Raw genomic sequence first — 21,075 nt, forward strand, 5'->3', positions numbered from 1 at the left:
AGAAGCAGCAACTAGCTATTGATATATTTGTATGTACATGTACATTGCTGTATGTATACATTTTATTTCAATAGGATTCCTTTGCAAATTAGATTTATCGCTTGTTTCTCTTCTGGAAAACCGTGGAGCAACAGTTTTCCAGGGATCTGGTATACCACGACTCATTGTTTTTTCGTTTGAACTCTGGGACGTGTGCAGCAACATTTTCTTTCTATCCTACAACATGGATCGCTGGGCTCTCCCCCTCTACATATCCAATTGGAGAGATTTGGACCATCGTCCATCTCCCCAATTGCATTTGGGGCTATATCCGTCCGGCAGCACCTGCACAGCAGCAGCGTAGAGAGTCCCCAGTGCAGCTCCTTTGGTTTTTTCCCAGCAGCAGAAAACAATAGCAGAGAAAATATCTTTCCTTTGTGCTATATAGATGGGGGATACGTTAGCTCTTGGTCCGTTTTCACTGGAACTCTAACTTTTGATCCTTATTAATTTTGCGCCTCGCCGGGCCAATTAACCTAAGGCCTACATGTTCGCCAGCACGTCACATCGCTAATGTTTAGCTAGATAGCTATACTACATACCAGGTCCAATCTATAGTGCAATTAAAGTAGACAAATAAAATAAGGAGATATATAATCAATGAAGAAAAGAAAATGATTGGAAGCAATCAACATAAATGAATGCCCAAATAACGCGGGCGGGTTATAGAAAATTGTAGACTCATCCCAATTCCCATACAGAAAATTGTATATATCTATAGAATCAACCCGTTTATATAAGAACGTTTATATGCCATTATAAAATCATCTGCGATCTCTATGCTGACGTCTTGTTCGTGGAAGGGCACGGGCTATATGTAATAGCCTACGGTCTTATTATATAGTAGAGATAGTACATCCAAATGCGAATTAAGGTGAGAACTCTCTGGAGGAACGACTTAAACGTCCAGCCAACAATATAAATATAAGATAGCTATGCTGGACTACTACAATAAGCTTATATAAATGTGTATAGCTACCTACTATATGGCAGTCTCAGTTGTTCGCCTATATTTCTTTTTCGACATGAAATCGTCGCTGTGTTTTTTTGTTTTCTTCCTAGAAAGGTTCTGATAATAGGTTTCACCGGAAGAATACTCGAAAATTGCCTATAGTTTTCGAGAGCCCATCGACAAAATCAGATAGTTTAAGCTAATTGGCGGGGTGGAAGACGAACAACGCAATTTTCAGTTTTTTCCATCTTCTATAGAGACGTTTATTTTTTCTGTTGAAATCTAACATATAAAAGTTATATAACAACACAAATGTTTTCTTAAAAAATGTATTATTTATAGCTATTCGTTATGTAATAGGGTATAATGGCTTTTTAAAATGTTGAAATCGACAAGACGGTCGAGATAGTACGAATTACAAAACTGGGCTTACATTATTAGATAACGAAGACAAGAAAATGTCATTCTAATTAGCTACAATGAAAAGGACATTAATATAAAAAGGGTGACGATATTATCGAGGAGCGAATCGATCAAGCGCATCACTAATTCATTATAGCAATTACAACACGACGCCGAATAAAAACTATAATAAATGTGGCGCAGGCTTGTAAAGAAAAAACAAAAGACGTACAGCAAATTAATAATAAGAATATCCATCCATCCCCAATTCGATCATAAATAGAAACATCTGTTTTTATATTTTCTCAATGACAGCGAGATAAAAAGCCAAAAAAAAAGGGGAAGACTATATTATTGATGAGAGAACAAAAGGGGGCTAGTGCATTAGTAAACGTGTCGTGTAATTAGTACAGGTGTGTAATTAGCGCGTCAATGAATGAAGCCACTCAGAAAAGAAGAATATAGGTTCCACAATAAATACATATATAGGCAGCAGAAGCCTATAGGATTAAATATCGGCCGAATATAATTCCCTTGGCGGCCCTGCCCATCAGTCCATCACCCGGGCTCTCTCTCTCCATTCTCCACCCGTTTCCGCACAAATAAAAAAAAAAATATAATGAGCCATTGCCAATAAATATATCTAAAGACTAGCTCTTTTGGTCCAGTGCAAGGTCAGCAGCAGCAGCCGGAATCTCTCTCTTTTTTTTAATCCGATTTGAAATTGGGTTTTCTGCATAAAAATCAAAATAGGCTTATAAAAGAGCTGGTACATTTTTTATTTTAAATTTCCTTCAAACCTAAATGGGGCGAAAGAGGGAGAGAGAGAGAGAAGGGGGCTAATCAAGACTTGATTGGCAGTTGGGCAAGTGTCAAGAGGGGGAGGAGCTGCTGGAGATCGGTGGGGGTTGCAAAGTGTGTGTAGGAGGGCGAAAGTGCTGCTGGTCGGGTGTGGCACGGCCACCGTATAAAGACGGGCCAGCAACCGCTAAACAGCGTTAGTTTCTCCCCAACCATCAGCAAGTTGACACACGTACATAGTCTCTCACCCATCCAGCTGGAACAGCATCGACAATTCAAATCGGTTTTTACAATCCATCAAATTCCGGCGGGAAGACTAAATAATTCAAACACAAAAAACAAAATTATTCGAGTGCGATTTTCAGTTTAGTGAAATATAAAATTAAATCAAATCCAAACGTCATCCATGATGAGCAGCCTGACGGAACAACATCCGACCGGATCGTCGGTGATGACGTCTGGCAACAAGTCGCGGGTCTACACGATCGACGACATCCTGGGCCGTCGTTCCAACAACGTCGAGCCCAGCATCGTCCCCGCCAAATTGATCGGTATGTTTTTTTTATTTTTTTATTTTTTGGAATTCCCCCATCGGAAAATTATGTAAGAGTTTGCTAAATAATTGGCGGTTTAAAAACCCCCAAAGAAAAAAAAGAAAACGCCCTACGCATTCCGATTTTGTCATTTTATTTTATGACATTTTTTATTTTGTTTTATTATTTAGACCAGCAAGTCAATTCTTCGAAATCCAGCGACGACGACGAATCTCTAGTCATGGACGAGGAGGAGGACGACACCATTTTCCGCTCAAAGGTAAAAATAATAAAACATAATTATCTAAATAAGACGTAGGATAATCGAATGGACCTTGGAATAATGTACGGAATGTAATTTAGTAATCCGAATTGGCCAGATATGTTAGCCAGAAATAATAAATTAGACATGACCTTGTCTTTGCAGATTATAAATATGAGCACACATCCCTCAAGACCATAGATTATAAGCCAGCTGATATGCTGATTAACTTAATTAATTTTTTTTTCGATTATTTTATTTTATTTTTGTTTTCCAGCTGAGAGATGGTTCGCTGGACGAGATCGACTTGTCCGTCTCGTCGGCCGAGAAGCCGGGCAGCCGCAAAGTGCGCCGAACGCGGACGACGTTCACGACCTTCCAGCTGCACCAATTGGAACGGGCCTTCGAGAAGACCCAGTATCCGGACGTCTTCACTCGCGAGGAATTGGCCATGCGTCTCGATCTCAGCGAAGCTCGAGTTCAGGTAGAAAAATCAAACCAACTTTTCACGTCATCATCATTTACATCTGATTACAGATCAAATGATTTTTCAGTGATTTTTCAGTGATTTTTAAAATTGCCGTTTTGATTATTTGCTGGGCCGTGGATCGATCATTTACTTCAAAATGATGATCTAAATAACATCCCATCTCATTTCTCGGCGGGTCTAATATCATTTCGATCGCCCTAATTGTCATGCAAATTCACTACGGATGTAATAATACGGCGCATTGTACATATTCACAAGTGTCTAGGGGGGTATATAGAGCGCTCCCTATTACATGTATTATCGTCGTCTAGCTATATCGTTACGCTTCTTATTCGCCAGGGTGTGTGACTGTGTGTGTGTGGGAATATACACATATCCAGCCCCACCCACACGGGTTTTAGGGGGCTGCTGTGAATCATATACATCTACTCTAGTTACCATAAAAGGAGGGGGGGATTATCATCGGTTCACGGGTGGATAGATGTTGAATGGTGACTTGATATCAATTAGCACCCAATTGCTTTTTATATATACTATATATATATCTATCCCTCTCTTTTATGTACTATTATATATTCCCCTCTCTCCGTGAACAGCCTCTCGGTCGCATTTGACTGTATAGAATTTCTCTCCCCCCGTTTAGATATTCTCGAGTGGTAGAGATGATGAGGAGCTGATGACTGAACTGGGAGAGGAAAAAAAGAAATCCGAGTTGTTCAGCATAGGGAACTATCAGCCACTCGAGAGTTGACAAAAGGCTAAAAATCTCCGAGAGACTAGACGACGACCGGATTAGAAAAAAAGTAGCCCAAAAAAAGAATTGATATTAAATTCTTTTTGAATCTTTAATCACTTTTTTTCACCCTCTCTACTACTACACACAACAACGTTTTGTGTGTTGCCAGTTTGTTTGATTGTCTTCCTGCCTTGCACACAAGAACAAGTTGAGATCCTATATACAGTCGAGTTAGTTAGTGGTACGGGCCTCCCTCGGCAAAGCCGTTAACAATCGAAACTCTGATTAGCCTACACACAGAGCAGAAAGTGGGTGGAGTAGTTGAGAGGAAAGTGGATGGATTTAGAATTTGAAATGTCGAAGACGTCCGGAGTGGATAGAGACGAAAAGGACTGGCGGTTGTTTACCACAGCCGATGATGAGCGGCAAATTAGCCGCCATTATATATTTCTATAATATGTAGCTACTGTCTAAAGATGGTGGGAATTTTTTATCCGGAAGACCGTGACCGCGGGCGGATGTATAGTCCTTTTATTTCGTCCATCTTAAAAACTTCAAAGGGACCATCTTAGATATAATAGATTCCATCCTTTTTTTGATTTATATTGTCTGTTAGGAGTTTCTTTGATAATCCTTTTGCTCCTAGATATTTGTCCCACTACTCTTTTGTCGTATGCAAATTCATTGAAAATTTTTAATTTAATTTTTAAACTAAACATTTTTATTTTATTTTTTGGCTTGTATAGGTTTGGTTCCAAAACCGACGGGCCAAGTGGCGCAAGAAGGAGAAGACCATCGGCGGTGACTCGCCCACTTTTAGCGCATCTCATTTACTCGATCGGCTCTCAAGTAAGTTCATTACATTTCAATTTAATAACAATAATAGAACATTTTTATTAACTGATTTATTTTTAAAAATCACCAGGTTTGGCTGATGGAGATCTCCAACACGCCGGAACACGGGCCGGCCAGCACGACATGTGGAGTCAGATCGGACAACAACAACAACAACAATCGCAACAACAACAGCAACACCACCACTCGGTCAATCCTTTCCTGACGATGCGCTTGCCGCACGGCAATTTATTTCCTTACTCCGGCGGAATTGCCGGCCATCCGGCCTATGCTTCCGCCCATCCGGCCGCTCTGGCCGCCCACCACGCAGCCGCCGCTGCCGCCTGGAACAATTTGAAGCAGAGCGGAAGCCCATCGTCAGTGGCTGCCGCCGTGGCCGCCGCATCAGCCGCAGCCGCCGGATTCCAGCCGCGCTACTGGCTCCACCCCCACTGGCCGGCAGCAGCCCATGCCGGCGTATTCGATCCGCTGGCCCTGGCGGCTCACCCGGAAGCCGGATCGTCACCTCCGCAACATCCGGACTACACTTCCTTCATGCTGCAGTCGCACCAGCAGCTCCAGCACCACCACCACCACCACCTGCAGATGGGCCAGAACGCGTCGCACGACTCCCGCTCGCCGGCCAGCAGCCCGGCTTCGTCCCTGCCGGCCGGCGATTCGCCCACGCCCGAGCTGGACAACAGCAGCAGCAGCAGCCACAACAGCAAATCGCCCAGCGTCGTCGGCGACAAGACCATCCTCGACTTACGGGTGAAAATCGCCGGAGCCAAGGGCTCCCCCTCGTTGGTGTCGGAATGAATTTCATTCAAATTTCATTCAAAATCGAAATCTTACGTCATCTGTGAAAGCTGTTGGCTTTCATTCATTTTGTCCCCACCTGTTTTCATATTCAATTTACCTCCCAATTTGTTTTTAAAACACGTCACCAGTTTGACACCACATCGTACATATTATTATTATTATCATCACCTATCAAATATCGTGTCGTCATTCCAAATTTCCAACCCAATTGGATGTTGTCTGTATAAAAATGGAATCCATTTATAGAATCGATGAGAACAAAAAAAAAATTGTAATTTTTAGGATTTGACTGGATAACTACACACATATTATATTATCTATTTACGTACTCATTACTAACAAAAATGATTGAAAAATTTTTTTCTCTTTCGGATAAAACGATCTTATTCTTCGTCGTGAACTCTCACCCTGTTTTTATTTGTTGTAATGTTTTACGTGTTGATTAAATTAAAGAGCGAACCTTATCAAAATGTACACGCAGAATTCTATCTTAAATTTACCTTGACGTGAAATAATACTATGCCATCCGATATCGTCTAAATGAGGGACTAAAACGAGCTCGGCTGTCTAAATTTGTATGACGTGTCAACACACGTACGGCCGGTATATTTCCATGAGCTACCAGTCATTTGAATCTGATCAACAAAGAACCTTAGATGGCGGGAGCTTCTTTCTCGTTTGGGCATAGCGAGCGAGTGTATAGGATTAGTGTTCATAACATGCCAGTCTCTCCCCATTGACAATATCATGGCCAATGTTATACATCCTATCGACCGAAAAACGTTTCACTCTATTTGAACTGCAAATAATATAAAGGGGCCAGCTGAAAAGCCATTCCACCCCCTCATCCTTTTGTCGTTGTTGACGGCCTGCTGCCCGTCTATCTCTTTGCATATTATATGCCTCACATCTCTCCATGTCAATCAAATCAATGGGCAATCAAAACCGCGGGGTAATTAAAGTCGGATCGCAGCACAGAGCAACGGCAGCTATATATTTAATAAAGGTCTTGAGCGTATTTTTCTTTGAACGTATTACTCAGTAAGGTCCCTCGCCGATGTCTCTCACCATCTGTATAGCAAACGTTTCCAGTCATTTGAATTTCGAAGAAACTACCGGTCTGATGGCCAAATAAATGCGCGGGGTCATTGACAGTTTTCCACGAAAATAATAATAAAAAACCAAAATCTTTTCATCGGAAATGAAAATGGGAACACACACCGCCAAACGGTTCATTTGTTCGACACAAAAAAACATGAATATATCCGGCAAATGATACATGTTGTGTGCTGTAGGCCCTCGACCATTTGAGTTCACATGAACTGAACTGGTGTTTAGCCCCACTGGGCTGCCGCAAAAGAAGCCAAGACAATCAAGAAGACTATATCGACAGCCAACAGCAGCAGCAGGCAGCATACAAAAAAAGAATGAATGAATGAATGAAAAAAAATGAAATGAAATTCAGACAATTAGATGAATAAAATATCCAAAAAAAGGATCTCGTCGACAACAACTCGCCAGGAGGCCCCCCTTTTTTACCCTCAACCTCTCAGCTTATTTTGTACACTGTATACAGATGTATCTGTCAACTAACAACCTATACACTAGTAAACAATCTATACAGATACAGATCGTCAATTTTTTAAAAAGAGCCCGATGTTGGGCTGATGGGGAAATAAAAATAAAGAGACTCGATGGCGCATCAATCGCCCCCCACACACGCACACACTCATGACACAGTCAGTGCACATAAGCAGTTGCTGCGAGAGTTAAAAGGCCCAGCGGGAGTCCCATCGCATTGATCTCCTATAATACTTGTACACGGGTAAATGGCTGGATATAGAAACATAATGGAGCTATTGGCGTACACATTTTCACGATTCACTCGCCCTATATATTCTTCAACAGCTCTATTTATACCACCAGCAATTCGACGTTGGAGAGCGAGTCCACCGCCCGTCGTGCTATTTAGTCTACTTTTATATTGTGTGTAGATTCCAATTGGAATAAACGTGATGACACTCACGAGTTTTTTCGCTTTTGTCAAATGCGATGGGAGTCTGCTATAGCTCCTATAGCTGTATAGCTGCTGGTTGTTTCATTTCGCGCTGATTTGTCCGCCAAATCGAAACATTCTCAATAGAAATTGGACGGGGCGCATCAGCTACATAATAGCCGTGTGTGTGTTTGGTTCGTTTGACATAAATCTCTCCTGTGCATGTTGAAATTATTGATTACCCGAGAGAATAATAAAAAGAGGGCGCGCGATAGGGGAGGTTTTGGCAAGGGGGGAGACGATGTTTTTCCGAGCAATTTCACACACAACCACTGGATGTTTGTGTGCTATTAGTTTGCTGAGTGATCGTCGACAATGAAAAGGAGAGAAAATAATAAAATACAAAGTCGCCTGCAAATCTCAATTGTGGCTAAACATCAACTCTAAAAATTCAACATTTCAAATAACCGAAATTTCGGTATATTAGCGCAGCTGCTCACCAGATAATTTTCAATTTTAGAAGAGCAAAAAGGGAAAATCCAACCAACGAAACCGCAAAACTGTCGCTAAAGATTGAAACTATAATTATAGCTATAATATCAAATGACCAAGTTGCTATCTCGTTATATATATCCATCATCATCCCTGTGATGTGTTTCACGAAATTGATTCGGTCGACTCTCGTCAATGTCGGAAACATAATCAGGGGGCTCTTGTGTGTTACAGTAGTCCTTCTTCAATCTCTTTTTGAATGGATCAAAGGCACAACAGTAAAACGGGAGGGGGGTAAACAAGGGCGCCCAGCTCGCACACGGCAAACACGCATATAGAGCACATATACGCACGCAAGTCGCGGGGCATATATAGCTAGTAGTACCATTCGCATTACGGCCGGAATCTAGACGAGATGATGGCATACACAAAACGTTGAATAAATATACCCTTTTATAGATGTTGCGTATAGTCTAACTTGGCAAAGATACATAGACAGTCTCTCCGCCTCAAATTGTAATTGACAGCAGCGTCGTTCTTATTCGTTTCTTCTGCTGTGTATATAACTTTCTTTATCCTACTTCCACTTCATCTCCATCCGGCTGTGTATTTGAAAAGGGCGCAACGGGGGCGAAGTAAAGAGGGACTCTACATATTATGTGCGTGTCTAATATGTCTGGCTATAAGCTCAAACGAAAATAGTCGAATGTCTACAGCACAAGAAAGGGGGGAGCGCCAAAAGGTAGAGCATGTTCTTATACTATAGAATGAAAATATCTAATAATATAACTGATAAATAGAAGAGAGAGAATGGCTCTTTGATTTTCCTATTCTGTCGTCATCACATCAAGCAGAGGAGAGAGAGAGGAAGCTGCTGATGGAGAAGCCAAGCAAATTGGCCAGCAAAGACAAATATTGGTGACTCAATGCCGACCGGATATTGGTTACCATGTCCAATACATTGGCTAGCTAATTCAGGGCTAGGGACGAGCCCCGCAAGCACAGAAAAACATTTCCTCTTTCTTATATTCCTTTTTCCTTTCAACCCTTATATCCATTCATTTGTTTATTCGACAGTCACCCACGCCATTCTGTCACCAATTTTCTTTCCTTTATCCTATGATATTTATTCTTCAATTTATATAAACCAATATAACTCGTTTCGATTGGCGATTGATTTTCTTGACTTTATTCTTCATTTATTTCCATCCACCTTTCTGTTGTTCGTTTGATTTCCTTTTATTTTTTTAATATTGACGTCGATCGTTCCCCCACTACCCACTTCAGCATATATAGAAGAGAAAGCAATCAAACCAATCACTTTTATAGTATATTTACTAAGTATTGACACAAGCCCTTGGCGGAAGCCCGGAAGAGAAAGAAAGAGAGTTCCTCCCTCGCTTTTTTTCACTCGAGGCAGCAGCAGCAACCTTCCTCCCCCCCCCCCTTTTTTTAAACATAAAATGATCAAATAATAAAAAAATAAAAGGAGATAGAGAGAGAAAGAGCGAGAAAGAGCAAACATTTGGAGAGAACCTCCTTTATATATAGGCCTGTGGCCTTATATACCTTAATAACCTATCTAACCCCAGCAGGATCCGAACGTGATTGAATCGGTTCGCTCGATTGACCGACAACGTGTTCCCCCGGCTACCTATTCAATTGGAATAATCATCCGCGTATACACATACAGGCCTATATATTCTATTCCGTCCTTCTCGTGGTCCTTCTCTCTCTTGATGGAAAAACAAGATGCAATTGTATTGAATGGCCTCTCTGCATAGATGACTGCCTTGAAAGCGAAACAAAAATACACCGGACAACATTAGAGGACATGCGCAAACGATAAATATCAAACATAATATAAATTATAGGACATCATCAATTAATTTGACTGCCGAACAAGATATAGCGCGTTCGTTTTATTTTATAAAATAACCAAGGGAAAACAAATGTCAATCTCAAAACAGTTTATAGATAAATCATTGATTCTAAGATATCCTACGTCATAGATACCAACAATTGGAGCTGCCAACAGGTTTCACAGGGAAGTCATAGTTGAACAACCGGATTTTCTAGCTTTCGCATCCCACAAACCTATTTATTCTGTAAACAATCGAGTTACAAAAATTAAAAAACAAAAAAACAACAACAAATAATACATTATATCAGTACAAGGAGACTAGCTGCGAAGTGATTAAAATAACTTGCCTATCTCAGAACGCGACGACGCTAATATAAGTAAATTTTTCCAAGACCTTCTTCAAAATTAGTTTGAATTCCGACAGAAAATAGAAATACAATTTTCCCCCCAGCCCGGTCTACATAATTCAATTTGATTAATAAAAAAAAGTGAAGGAAACTATTTGACCCAGATGGAAACTCACTAGAGATTTCACTGGCACAGATAGGCTATATAAAGTTATGAAGATGTCCACCAAAGTGCACAGTTCCAGGCCGAGATCAGAGAGACGCCACCATGGAACTTCTTCTTACGTTAGTGATGGCATCAGTGCTGATGACGACGAACGCCCTAAGTGTGGAAGTGGATCAAGTGCGACAACTACAAGAAAACTACGTGAGTCTTTCATTTTTCCTATTAAATCCGGATTCAAATCAGATAAAATTCAAATTTGTCAAAATTTAATAAAAAAAATAGGAAATTTTGGCTGGCAAATTCCATCAACTGGAGACGAAATTCCAGGAACAAGAATCGACACTCAGGATTTTTGAAAAACAGATCCAGGATAATTTGAACAAGAATTCTGAGCATCCACCACTCAGCCAAAACGCTCTGCCACGGACTTGTCAGGCGGCCAGAGCAGCCAATTCTTTTCTAACATCCGGGTTGTACTGGATCGACCCGGACGGATCAGCAACTGGAGATGAACCCATTCGCGTCTACTGTAACATGAACACAGGTGAGTCGCATAGAATAACCAACAGTTGTAAAATATATTCAGCTTATCCAATGTCTTATTTTGCTGGAATTTTCTCACTGGTCTTGAATTTATCCACCGCGATTCAAAGGTTCGACGGAAGTATTACACGACAGCGAATCGCCAATGGATTCCGGCCACTGCGCTAGTCCCGGTTGTTATTTTCGTCACATTAACTACAAAGCGTCTTCAAGACAAATGGCAGCGTTAGCCGAACTCTCCGTCCAGTGCTCGCAGTCCATCAAGGTAAGCTATACTGAAGACAATTTGCCATTAAGTTGTATAGGAATAATGTCCAGCAGTCCATCAACCGGTTCTTCGAGTTGGTGATTTCTTGTAATGCTTTATGTTATTCCATATAAAGTGACTGATATATATGTGGCCTGGTTTGATGTGTTACAGTACGATTGTATCTCCTCACCTTTGGAGCGCAACGGCATTTCTTACGCTTGGTGGAACGACCGGAATGGAAATCCCCAATATTTCTGGTCCGGCAGCAATTCCAGAGTTCACGTCTGCCAGTGCGGCATCGAGCAAACGTGTTTCGAAAACGACGTTCGCTGCAACTGCGACTCCAACGCTAAACTTCAACTAGTTGATCAAGGCATGAATTTTTTAAATCAAAGCCAATTCAATGATTGAAGTGCTGCAACATTAAAAACGTTACCAATTTTATATTCACAGGGGTTATTACTAGAAAGAAATTGTTACCAATAACACGCTTGAATTTCGGAGGCACCCACCGGGCTAACTCGACTGGCATGCACACTCTAGGAAGATTCGAGTGTGACGGCCGTTTGTCATCCGCTTTGAATAAAGGTTTCCCGACCTCGTGTGCGGATTTGTGGCGTAACGGGTTCGTCGCTAACGGACTCTACTCGATTAAAGGCAGCAAACAGGTGGAGAAAGTCTATTGCGACTTCAATAAGTTGCCCAGCGAACCAGGTAACAATGAAACTCATTATCTTTATACCTTTGCTTCTCCCTTCTAATGAAAATCACGATGATTAATACCACGTATTTTGATTTGAAGATTTTCAAACGTGGATCGGATACGAAGATGTGAAATCGCATCCAGTCTTTTTCCAGGTGCAAAAGGATGCAGATGTATTGCCACATAATAGCACGATTCCCTTTGAAATAGAACTACTGAATGTTGGCAGTGCGATGGATATTTCCTCGGGTGTTTTCACAGTGCCCCGCTCAGGACGCTATTTCTTCACGTTGTGGGGAATTAAGGATGAAGCCGCTAAAGGGACAGAATTATCATTGCAACTGAATGGGGTTCAGATCGCTCAAACTTCGAGTTCTTATGGCGGTTCGTACTCTACATATTCCCTCCAGACGACTTTGAATTTGCAAGGGGCTGATCAAATCTCTTCATCCCTCACAAGTGCAGCGATCCACAAAAAATCCGTTTCTACGTATTCCACATTTTTTAGTGGATGGTTGTTAGAGGAAGACATTTTTAAGAACTGATCGAAATGCATGGTTGAGATATTATGTACTTTAAGAAACGTTACAGCAAGAAGAAAAATTCGTATTTGTTTATTCTCCAATCAAATTGGTGTCAGTCAAATTTTGTAAATATACTATACACGTACTACATCTTTTCTTTTAAACAGTGACTCAAAGAATGATGTAGAGTGGTTTGCATTTAACTATTAACGAAAATAGTAAGTTCATCAACAGGAAACTAGGAATTTCAGAAATTTACCGCCAGGTTCTCTATAGTACCGAGAGCTCATCGGGGGTTCGTTAAGTGCTCTAGAGCACTTAAAGCGCTAACGGATAATCATGCTAATGTATTTTTTATTTAGCGCGTCAATAAGCAAAAATTGTTTGGCGCAAGCGGAACAACCATTAATCCCGCTAAAGATCGGTTAGATTTTTTGAATAGAAATTTTTCGTTCAATTTACGCTCACGCCGGGTAATTTTTCCTTTTGTAGTGAACCTGACGTGGTAGATTGAAAGATTCATAAGCGTGATTAGCCTATTCGATATTCCCGTTGACGCCGACGTCCATGGGAGAGTGAGAAACGCCGCTCAATACACTCGATGGGATCGCTTAATTCTCCCACCGCTAGATGTCAGCATAGCTTGACAAAATAGTTTGAAAATATAGCGCGAAAAAAATAGCTAGGTGCTGGGTTGAGGTTGAGATTGAGGGTTGATGTTGAGGGTTGAGGTGCTGGTTTGAGGTGCTACACATGGCACTAGAAACGTGCCATATTTAGCTAAGACGTTTCTTAGATTTTTATATATTTTTGTTTGTATGCCCCATGTTCCATTACTCCGAATTTGGAGAATAAATATGAATAAGAATAATAATGATATGCCTAGTTAAATTTTAAGAAAGTGAAATTTTGAGAATAATAAATTATCTTTCAAGGTCGCATACTGCTGTGTTTTGACGGATATAAGTACCGTCCTGAGAGGGATGAATTCCCTTCGGCTTACGACATCTGATACTGATCGAGGTGATTATTATCCATACCTTTCTCCTTATTCTGAACATTAGTCCCTATAAAAAATCAACAACTATTGATGACATTTTTCAACGTAGTATATCAGTATGTTAGCAACCTTCGAACTGCATTTATCGGACTATACAGCTGCTGTAAACTTCACTTTTCCCTTGGTTTTTCCGTGCTGTTTAAAACAATGCCTAAAAAGTGTGAAATTGAATCCCTTGTTAAACTGTGTTTAAGCTGCATTAAAGAAACTATTGAAAATAGTAAGTTTGCCGTTAATTTACCATCAATTCAGAAGGATGACAAGGAGATTTTAGTCAGCTTAGAAACGAACAAGCCACTTCATCAATTAATACGTATGTCAATCACGCAAACCCTTTTTCAAAATTTATTTTCCCTAATTGTGAAGTTTTCTAAATTCATATTTAAAAAATGTGTTCAGCCGTTACGCTCTCGGAAGAAATCGTTGCGCTTTTCACCAGAAGCCGAAAACTAACCGATGCAAAAATCCTCGAACATCTCATCTCTCCGCGCATCCAAAAGTTATATTTTCCTGTTTACTCTGATGATTACTTAGTTTTTTTCCCCAAGCTTGGAAATCTGGTAATATTGAACCTAAAAAACTCTAGAGTGGGAAACAATTGGTTAAAATACATTGGGGCTTATTGTTTCAATTTAAGGTACGTCAGCAGCTTATCTTAATTATTTTTATAATTATTTCTTTTTTAAATAGAAGAGATTATCAATCATGTTTGACAATTGCAGGTCGCTGAATTTAGAAAATTGTATAGACGTGACCGATACTGGAATTCAATGGCTGTGTCGTGGCACCGAATATCCAGAGATGCAAAAAGAAAGCCCTAGACTATGCAAGACCCTACAGAGATTAAGTATTTTATACACTAGTGTTACAGAAAGAGGAATTCAAATTGCTCTCAAACATTTGTTGTCCTTGAGAGTCCTTCCAAATTATTTTACTATTGAAGCATTGGTGGAATTGGCTCAAAGGGCCATACATTCAAAGCGACTCGGCTATTACAACGATAGGTTCTGTACATCAATACTGTATACCCCACGTTATAACTTGTTTAGAAGTGATAGGCTTCGACTTGCACTCTCTTTGTGCCATTCACTAACCCGTGTCGGAATTCACGTGATCAAAGGATTGAAAGATAGTGATCTCTTATGCTTCAAAGTGTGTATTAATCTACAAGGACTAAAAATGTTGAAGTGCCTCCCATTTTTTCCAAATGAAACTGAAATCACTTTTGATGGTGGCGTGGCCCCACTTCTTGAAGCATTTGGAAAATCGTTGGAGACTCTAAGCTTGGAGTATTTCGATTCAGCCCCTATTTCAACCATAGCCGAGTTTTGTCCTAATTTGACTTGGCTGCACATCAACAACGTAACGGGCAACGAAAGAGATCTTGGGTGTATCAAAGAGAAAGTGCCTATGTTTAAGGATCTTAAGTTTCTTTTTTGTCATGACGATATCCAAACCGACATTCTTCTTCTACTGTTATCTTCGCCTTCACTTCAACACATATCCATTTCTGATTGTGATACGCTCAGTGATGAGGTTTTACAGAAGGCCGCCATCAATTATTACGGGTTTCAGAACCTCCAGAAGTTGCAGCTATCTCACTGCAATTCGGTGTCGGGACGTGGTATTGAAGCTTTACTGGTGGATAGCAATCCAATAGAAAATATCAGTTTTTTTGGTTGTAAAAATTTGGGGTCCGCAAACAATTGCAAATGGTCTAAGTTGATTGTTAAAAACAATTGGAACTTGAAATGTTTCGTTTATTAATGAGCGCTACTAATTCCACTGACAATAATATACGTGTCTACCTGATGTTCATAATCTGATTCGTAACAATTTACTGTTTGCCGTGCAACCTTGAGTATAATCTAGCTAATAAAATACTGTTGGAAAATAATCGATGAGAGTTCATTCATTTTTATCGAAATTATCTTTAATTGCGTTTGTTGCTGTCAACATTAACTTCCTCTCTACTTACCGCTACTTACACAGTCTCTCTTGAAATATCCACCGAATCGAAAAGATAACTTGAGGTTAATTTGCTAATGAAGTTTTAACACGTGTTATTTCAACACAGAGCGCAAGTAAATAGTGATAGTTTACTGCAGTCTCAATTGGCGTTTTGATAATAGAAAAATATAAATGCTCTCTAAATGAGGCTATATATAAAAGCGCTAGCATTACTGACATCGCCTTATTATGTATGGTATTGGTTTCTTTTGTCTATGTCATGGTGTCAATTGGCTCAAACCTCAAAACTTACCCAAGTGGGAGCACTGGGAGCTATAGTCATATCTACTACTATTCACAAATGGCCTAAAACGGTTCGATGGAATCAAGGAATATGAGAAACATGCATGTGTATATGGCTTTTATCGGTATGGATAGATATATCATAGATTTATTTCAGATTTAAAACATTTCAAGAGATCACAGTTCACAGCCAAATTAAATTTCCAGTTCTCGACAATTGCACTTTTGGATTTGTTGCTCAGCAACAGAAAAGGTTCTAAAAATTATTCGAAACATTATAGCAAAGAACCATCAGCTAAGTACAGAGGGGGGAAAATCTTATTGGCGGCTCCAGTTTCCAAGTTAGATTAATCAGAAATAACGATGATTTCTGGTTCGTTTCCATCACTCTTCATGGCCGAGCATAAAACATTCTCCACGTTATGATGCATGTCCGACAACCTTTTTGACAGATCGCTCTCCGTGGATTTACTTTCAAAATTATGGCGTAGAGAAAGCATTTCAGATAATTCTTGTTGCACAATTTGAAATCGCTTCATCTTCATCTGATACATGTCTTGTGTTTTCACGATCTCGCAGAAGGCACTCCTGGCTGACCCCATCGCCTGGACTTTTAAGCTACACCACCCGTTCTTCAAGCACACCTTAGTTAATTCATCTGCAAAACTGCGCGCGTGAAAAATACTGGCCAAACTGTGATAAGTCATTCTCTCCTCCGAAGAGCGGAGAAAAACTTCCACCTCGGGATACTGCGGCAACTGGGCGCAAGGTTGCCCAAACGAGAAAACGGGCTCTTCGATAGTTTTCAAGTAGTCGATATGCCGATCCAAGAAAACATAAAATGTGGCCAGACTGGGAGGAGATGTGCAGGCCAGCGGCCAAACGCTGCTACAGGAGACGATTTTTTTCACCAATAGATTTTCTTCGTTCAATGGGACGCTGGTGCATATCTTCTGGCAAAATGTTTCCAACGACACGTCGTCCCCGAGCCAGAAAAGACATTTGGCAATTTTCACGACAAGTTTTATAGTAGGCGCCAGTAGTGAAATTACATCTTCTCCGACAAATTGACGGTTCAGGTCCCTGTACACAGTAAAGCACGAAGAAACAATCTTCAAACAGGGCTGGGTCACTGAATCTATCTTGTAAAGATCGAGAATTAGTTGACATAATCTCTTTGTAGACATTTTTGAAAACAAGTGGGAAAAACCAATGGAAACATTTTGCCGGTTGTTATCGTAAAGATTCTTTTCCATCTTGATAAATGTTTTCAAGAAAACAGTGATGTTAACTTGAAGCGGGTCAGTACTAGAACTAGGCGTAGCAAAAGACCTCTCCCGATCCAGTAGCAGGCAGAATCCATTAATCCAGGTTGTGATCAAAGCAGTGCGTGCTTCACGAATTAGTTCGCAATGTTGATTATGCAGCTCTAGCTGTGACAGATTTTCCAGAAAATCGATCCTCTTCGTAAAATCCAATTTCTCGAGTTCGCCTGATGGTGGGATTTGCTGAGTCCCAAGATTTTCTTCACTGGGTGTAATGAGTTGATTGAACATACACATCACAGATAAAATCTGAGCCTCAATCAGGCTGGTGAGCATCGACTTTCCTAAATCGGATGAAGTGGCCAAATCCCAAAATTCGCCAGACAACAAGAGCACATCAATCAGGCCGTTTTCTTGAGCTGGTCGCTCTGAAGTGTTTGGACCAAGGCTGCAGATCTTTTTCATGAGAATTTGGATCAATTCCGGATCGCCGAGTTGAAAGAAGCTGCTCACAACCGCTACGATGACATGCTTGATGGGCCCAGGTGCGTGCAGATTGCACGAAGGTAGAGCACGGAACAATTCCTGATAGAGGTGCATGCAGGAAGGTACTCCTCCAAATCTGATCCGCCTCCGAAGGTCAACAACCAAACGGCACTGTTCGTAAGGATCCAGATGAGGGAAAAGTGTTGCGAAACCAACGATTCGTTGAGCACTGGCAGTTTTCGGATCTGCTTCACAGTCGACAACGAAATTGGCGTACGAATCAATATCCTTTTGTCCGAGGCTAGCAATAAAGGACGCGTCGAGTTTAGGAAGGATGAAGGCAACACGATCCATAATTTGGAATGCACCGTCTGAACAGCAGCGATCCCTGAGGTAGCCAGCAAGGTTAACGATAAATTCCATCTGATTCGACAGTCGAATCGGAGATATCATTTTCAACACCAAACGTGAACAAGCGGCCCATCCTAGAGAACAAGAAAATTATCATCAGAGGCTGTTTAAATTAGAATATGAAAATGCTTATTCGTACCACCAACTCGACACTCGAATTCGGCTATTAATTGAGCCACCCCATTGCTGCGAATCCCTTCGTAACAAAGGCTTTGGGATTCTCCGCATAGCTCTGCATTTCGGAAATCCGTACTCATAAGTTCCAGTAACTGAAGTCCTTCTTGTCGGGCTCGAAGAAAGACGCAAAGATGCAAAAGACGACAGGTGCGCTCACCTGGAGCGCAGGTAGAATCCATAAATACCGCCAGCGGATCCTCGCAGCAAAAGGAAATAATTCGACGTAGAGTTTCTATCGTCTTTTCGTGACTCGCGGTATGCAGCTGGCGTTCCATTCGATCCAATAAGTCGTCAAACGCATAGAGGCATTTGATGCGAAATGACTGATGTCTCGGCCATATCACAAGAACTGGTTGCTTCTGATAACAATGCGGAACACGGTCGCCATTTTCATTTCCTTCTTCTTGGTTAGCGATGTGGCATCTCGATTTCAGCTGGAAATTGCTTACGATCTGGTTAGTGTCAACTAGAATTCTTTTAAACGGCAATAACGTATTGCTAGAACTGATCCAATGCTCCATCTGGACTGCGCCGATACACGTTTCTTCTCTTGATGAGTCGGTCGACATCTCCGGCTGACTCATGATGGCCAAGTGAACGTCAAGAAAGTTACCGCACAACAAGAGCCGGGAAAGAAAAACATCGTGCCCTCTCAAACCAAAAAAGCTGAGGTCCGTCAATGGATACTCGTTCTCTAATAGAAATGCGAGCATATCCACTTTCGGGTGCAACTTGTTGGTATTTCTTGGATTTTCTACGCAGTCACGAACATCAATGCCTGGGGGGGAAATAATAATTTTGGTTTTAAGCCACATAATTTATAATTCAAATTTTGTTATAGTACTTGATGAATATTCCAGGTACGTCTGATAATAACGATCAATATTGGCTATTTTCAAGTCGAAATGTAACTGGCGGGAGACATCGTGGGTCAAAACCATAGGCGAAGGTTGCAAAACTGCTTCAACTTCTATAGAATAATAAATTAGTATTAAATATGATATAATCACCAGTGTACAGTAACAGATATCTCCTACCCTGCAAGTTGAACGCATCCGCGTTACAACTGATCGGCTGGGTAACTTCGGTTCCAGTCTCATAAACGGTAGGTATTTCCGGACAGTCAGAGTTTGGCCTTTGCGTAACTTGACTAAAATGTGTGAACCAGGGGTTGATCGAAGCTCGAATTTCAGTTAACAATTGAAGAACGTCTGGGATGACGAGCGGTGATAACGTCTGCGGTATTTTTGTAACATAAAACGCATTTTTCCAGACAAAGTTTATCACCAAAGTCGCTCTCCATCCAGATGTGATGGGTTCTAATTCGTGCTTACAACTGGAACGGAAAGCCGTCAAAAAGTGACAGTGGTCACTACCTTTTTCAAATTCAAAATATTTGGCAGTTGAGCCATGATCGATCTTTAATCGCCCACCAAGGTATCCATTTTGAACAGGAAGTTGAAGAATCATTACAGCACATATTCCTGAATTAAAACAAAGAAAAGTTACAGAAAAATTGTTTATCAAATTTGGTTATTCGATATTTAATTAGTGTAAGTCTATTTATTACCTTGCTCTAACTCTAATTCACAAAGATGTTTGTAGTGCCCCCCTGAATCATAAAGCATTAATTTGTCAATGCAGACTTCCAAATTGTCACTGTCAAGATTCTCAACAAGCCAGCCAAGTTGCAGGTGGTACAATGCTTGCACAGAAATGTCAGCAAGAGTTGTGTGGATAAAGTTTGTCGGGTGTAGTGCTGATATTTTAGAGCCATCAATTTGCCATGCATTTTTTACATTCGAGTCCACAACAACATTCAGTCCCTTGCCATGAGGTGCAGGCTCAGAGATACTCTTGAGTTTTTCAACATCCTTTGAATAACATTATTAAAAATAAAAAATAGATTAGTACGTTATTTGTGCAACTGCATACATTCATGAGACATAATAATTATGATACAAAATACAATAACTAACCTCCACAGAAAAAGGCACTTGGAGATTTCCTAATCCTTGAATTTCAAAGGCATGTAAAACTTCTCCATTCAATTGCTGTCCCCATGCGAATTTACCAAAATCTGAATCTTGATTTTTCAGCTGCAATGCCGTGATGAGACGGTTTCGGTCGACCATGTTACAACTGATTACTGCGACAAAACATTGAATAGGTTAAAAAATGTAGTTAATAAAAATCATAGACAATTAGCCCATAAAACTTGACTATAAAACGAATAAATATCACTACCTACGTGTATCCAAACGAAGTGGCAAGAATGTACACTAGACGACACTAGATTACTGGAAGATTTTTTTGCATTTGTTTCTTCGGTAATTCTCATTAATTTGTGAAAATAATTTCCATAATTACTGAAAAAGAAAGAAACGTAGACTGCAGACCTACAGAGTACAGCTCCCACTGTTGTGTTGTGTCTACTGTGAGTACTGTCTATTCAAATCAGACAGTTCAGACGGAGTATAACCGGGAGTTCCTAAATTGCGATTGTGCCAAAGCTCGAATGCGCGCGCACACTCTCAATAAATAACGTGCGCGTCTAATACACTCATTGGCGCGCAATTCAAAAATGCGCGATACAAAAAGGCTCGCAGTTTTCTTAAAATTGTAAATTTGATAAGTAATTCTTCTCTATAATAGCTCAGGCTTGCT

The 21,075-nt window shown here is 40.6% G+C and overlaps 3 protein-coding genes across 3 annotated transcripts; 2 read left to right on the plus strand and 1 right to left on the minus strand.

The window, feature by feature from the left end:
* The first annotated feature begins 2,389 nt into the window (after window positions 1–2,389).
* On the plus strand, window positions 2,390–6,341 carry LOC124193973 (homeobox protein aristaless-like). Its single transcript, XM_046587960.1, has 5 exons — window positions 2,390–2,745; window positions 2,919–3,007; window positions 3,267–3,473; window positions 4,962–5,064; window positions 5,141–6,341. Exons 1-5 carry the CDS (start codon window positions 2,601–2,603, stop codon window positions 5,866–5,868), a joined length of 1,272 nt encoding a protein of 423 aa, XP_046443916.1. The 5' UTR covers window positions 2,390–2,600; the 3' UTR covers window positions 5,869–6,341.
* A 4,462-nt stretch (window positions 6,342–10,803) lies between these two features.
* On the plus strand, window positions 10,804–12,904 carry LOC124193736 (EGF and laminin G domain-containing protein-like). Its single transcript, XM_046587705.1, has 6 exons — window positions 10,804–10,937; window positions 11,019–11,280; window positions 11,390–11,544; window positions 11,701–11,902; window positions 11,983–12,243; window positions 12,332–12,904. Exons 1-6 carry the CDS (start codon window positions 10,839–10,841, stop codon window positions 12,775–12,777), a joined length of 1,425 nt encoding a protein of 474 aa, XP_046443661.1. The 5' UTR covers window positions 10,804–10,838; the 3' UTR covers window positions 12,778–12,904.
* A 3,275-nt stretch (window positions 12,905–16,179) lies between these two features.
* LOC124195082 lies at window positions 16,180–20,837 on the minus strand. The gene is made up of 7 exons (XM_046589568.1): window positions 20,808–20,837; window positions 20,388–20,557; window positions 19,979–20,282; window positions 19,446–19,892; window positions 19,253–19,378; window positions 18,371–19,186; window positions 16,180–18,305 (listed from the first exon to the last, which is right to left on the minus strand). The coding sequence occupies exons 2-7, from the start codon at window positions 20,541–20,543 to the stop codon at window positions 16,417–16,419; spliced, it is 3,738 nt and encodes a 1,245-aa protein (XP_046445524.1). The 5' UTR covers window positions 20,544–20,557; window positions 20,808–20,837; the 3' UTR covers window positions 16,180–16,416.
* Between the last annotated feature and the right edge of the window lie 238 nt (window positions 20,838–21,075).

This window comes from Daphnia pulex, chromosome 5, assembly GCF_021134715.1.
Source record: "Daphnia pulex isolate KAP4 chromosome 5, ASM2113471v1".
NCBI lineage: Eukaryota > Metazoa > Arthropoda > Branchiopoda > Diplostraca > Daphniidae > Daphnia > Daphnia pulex.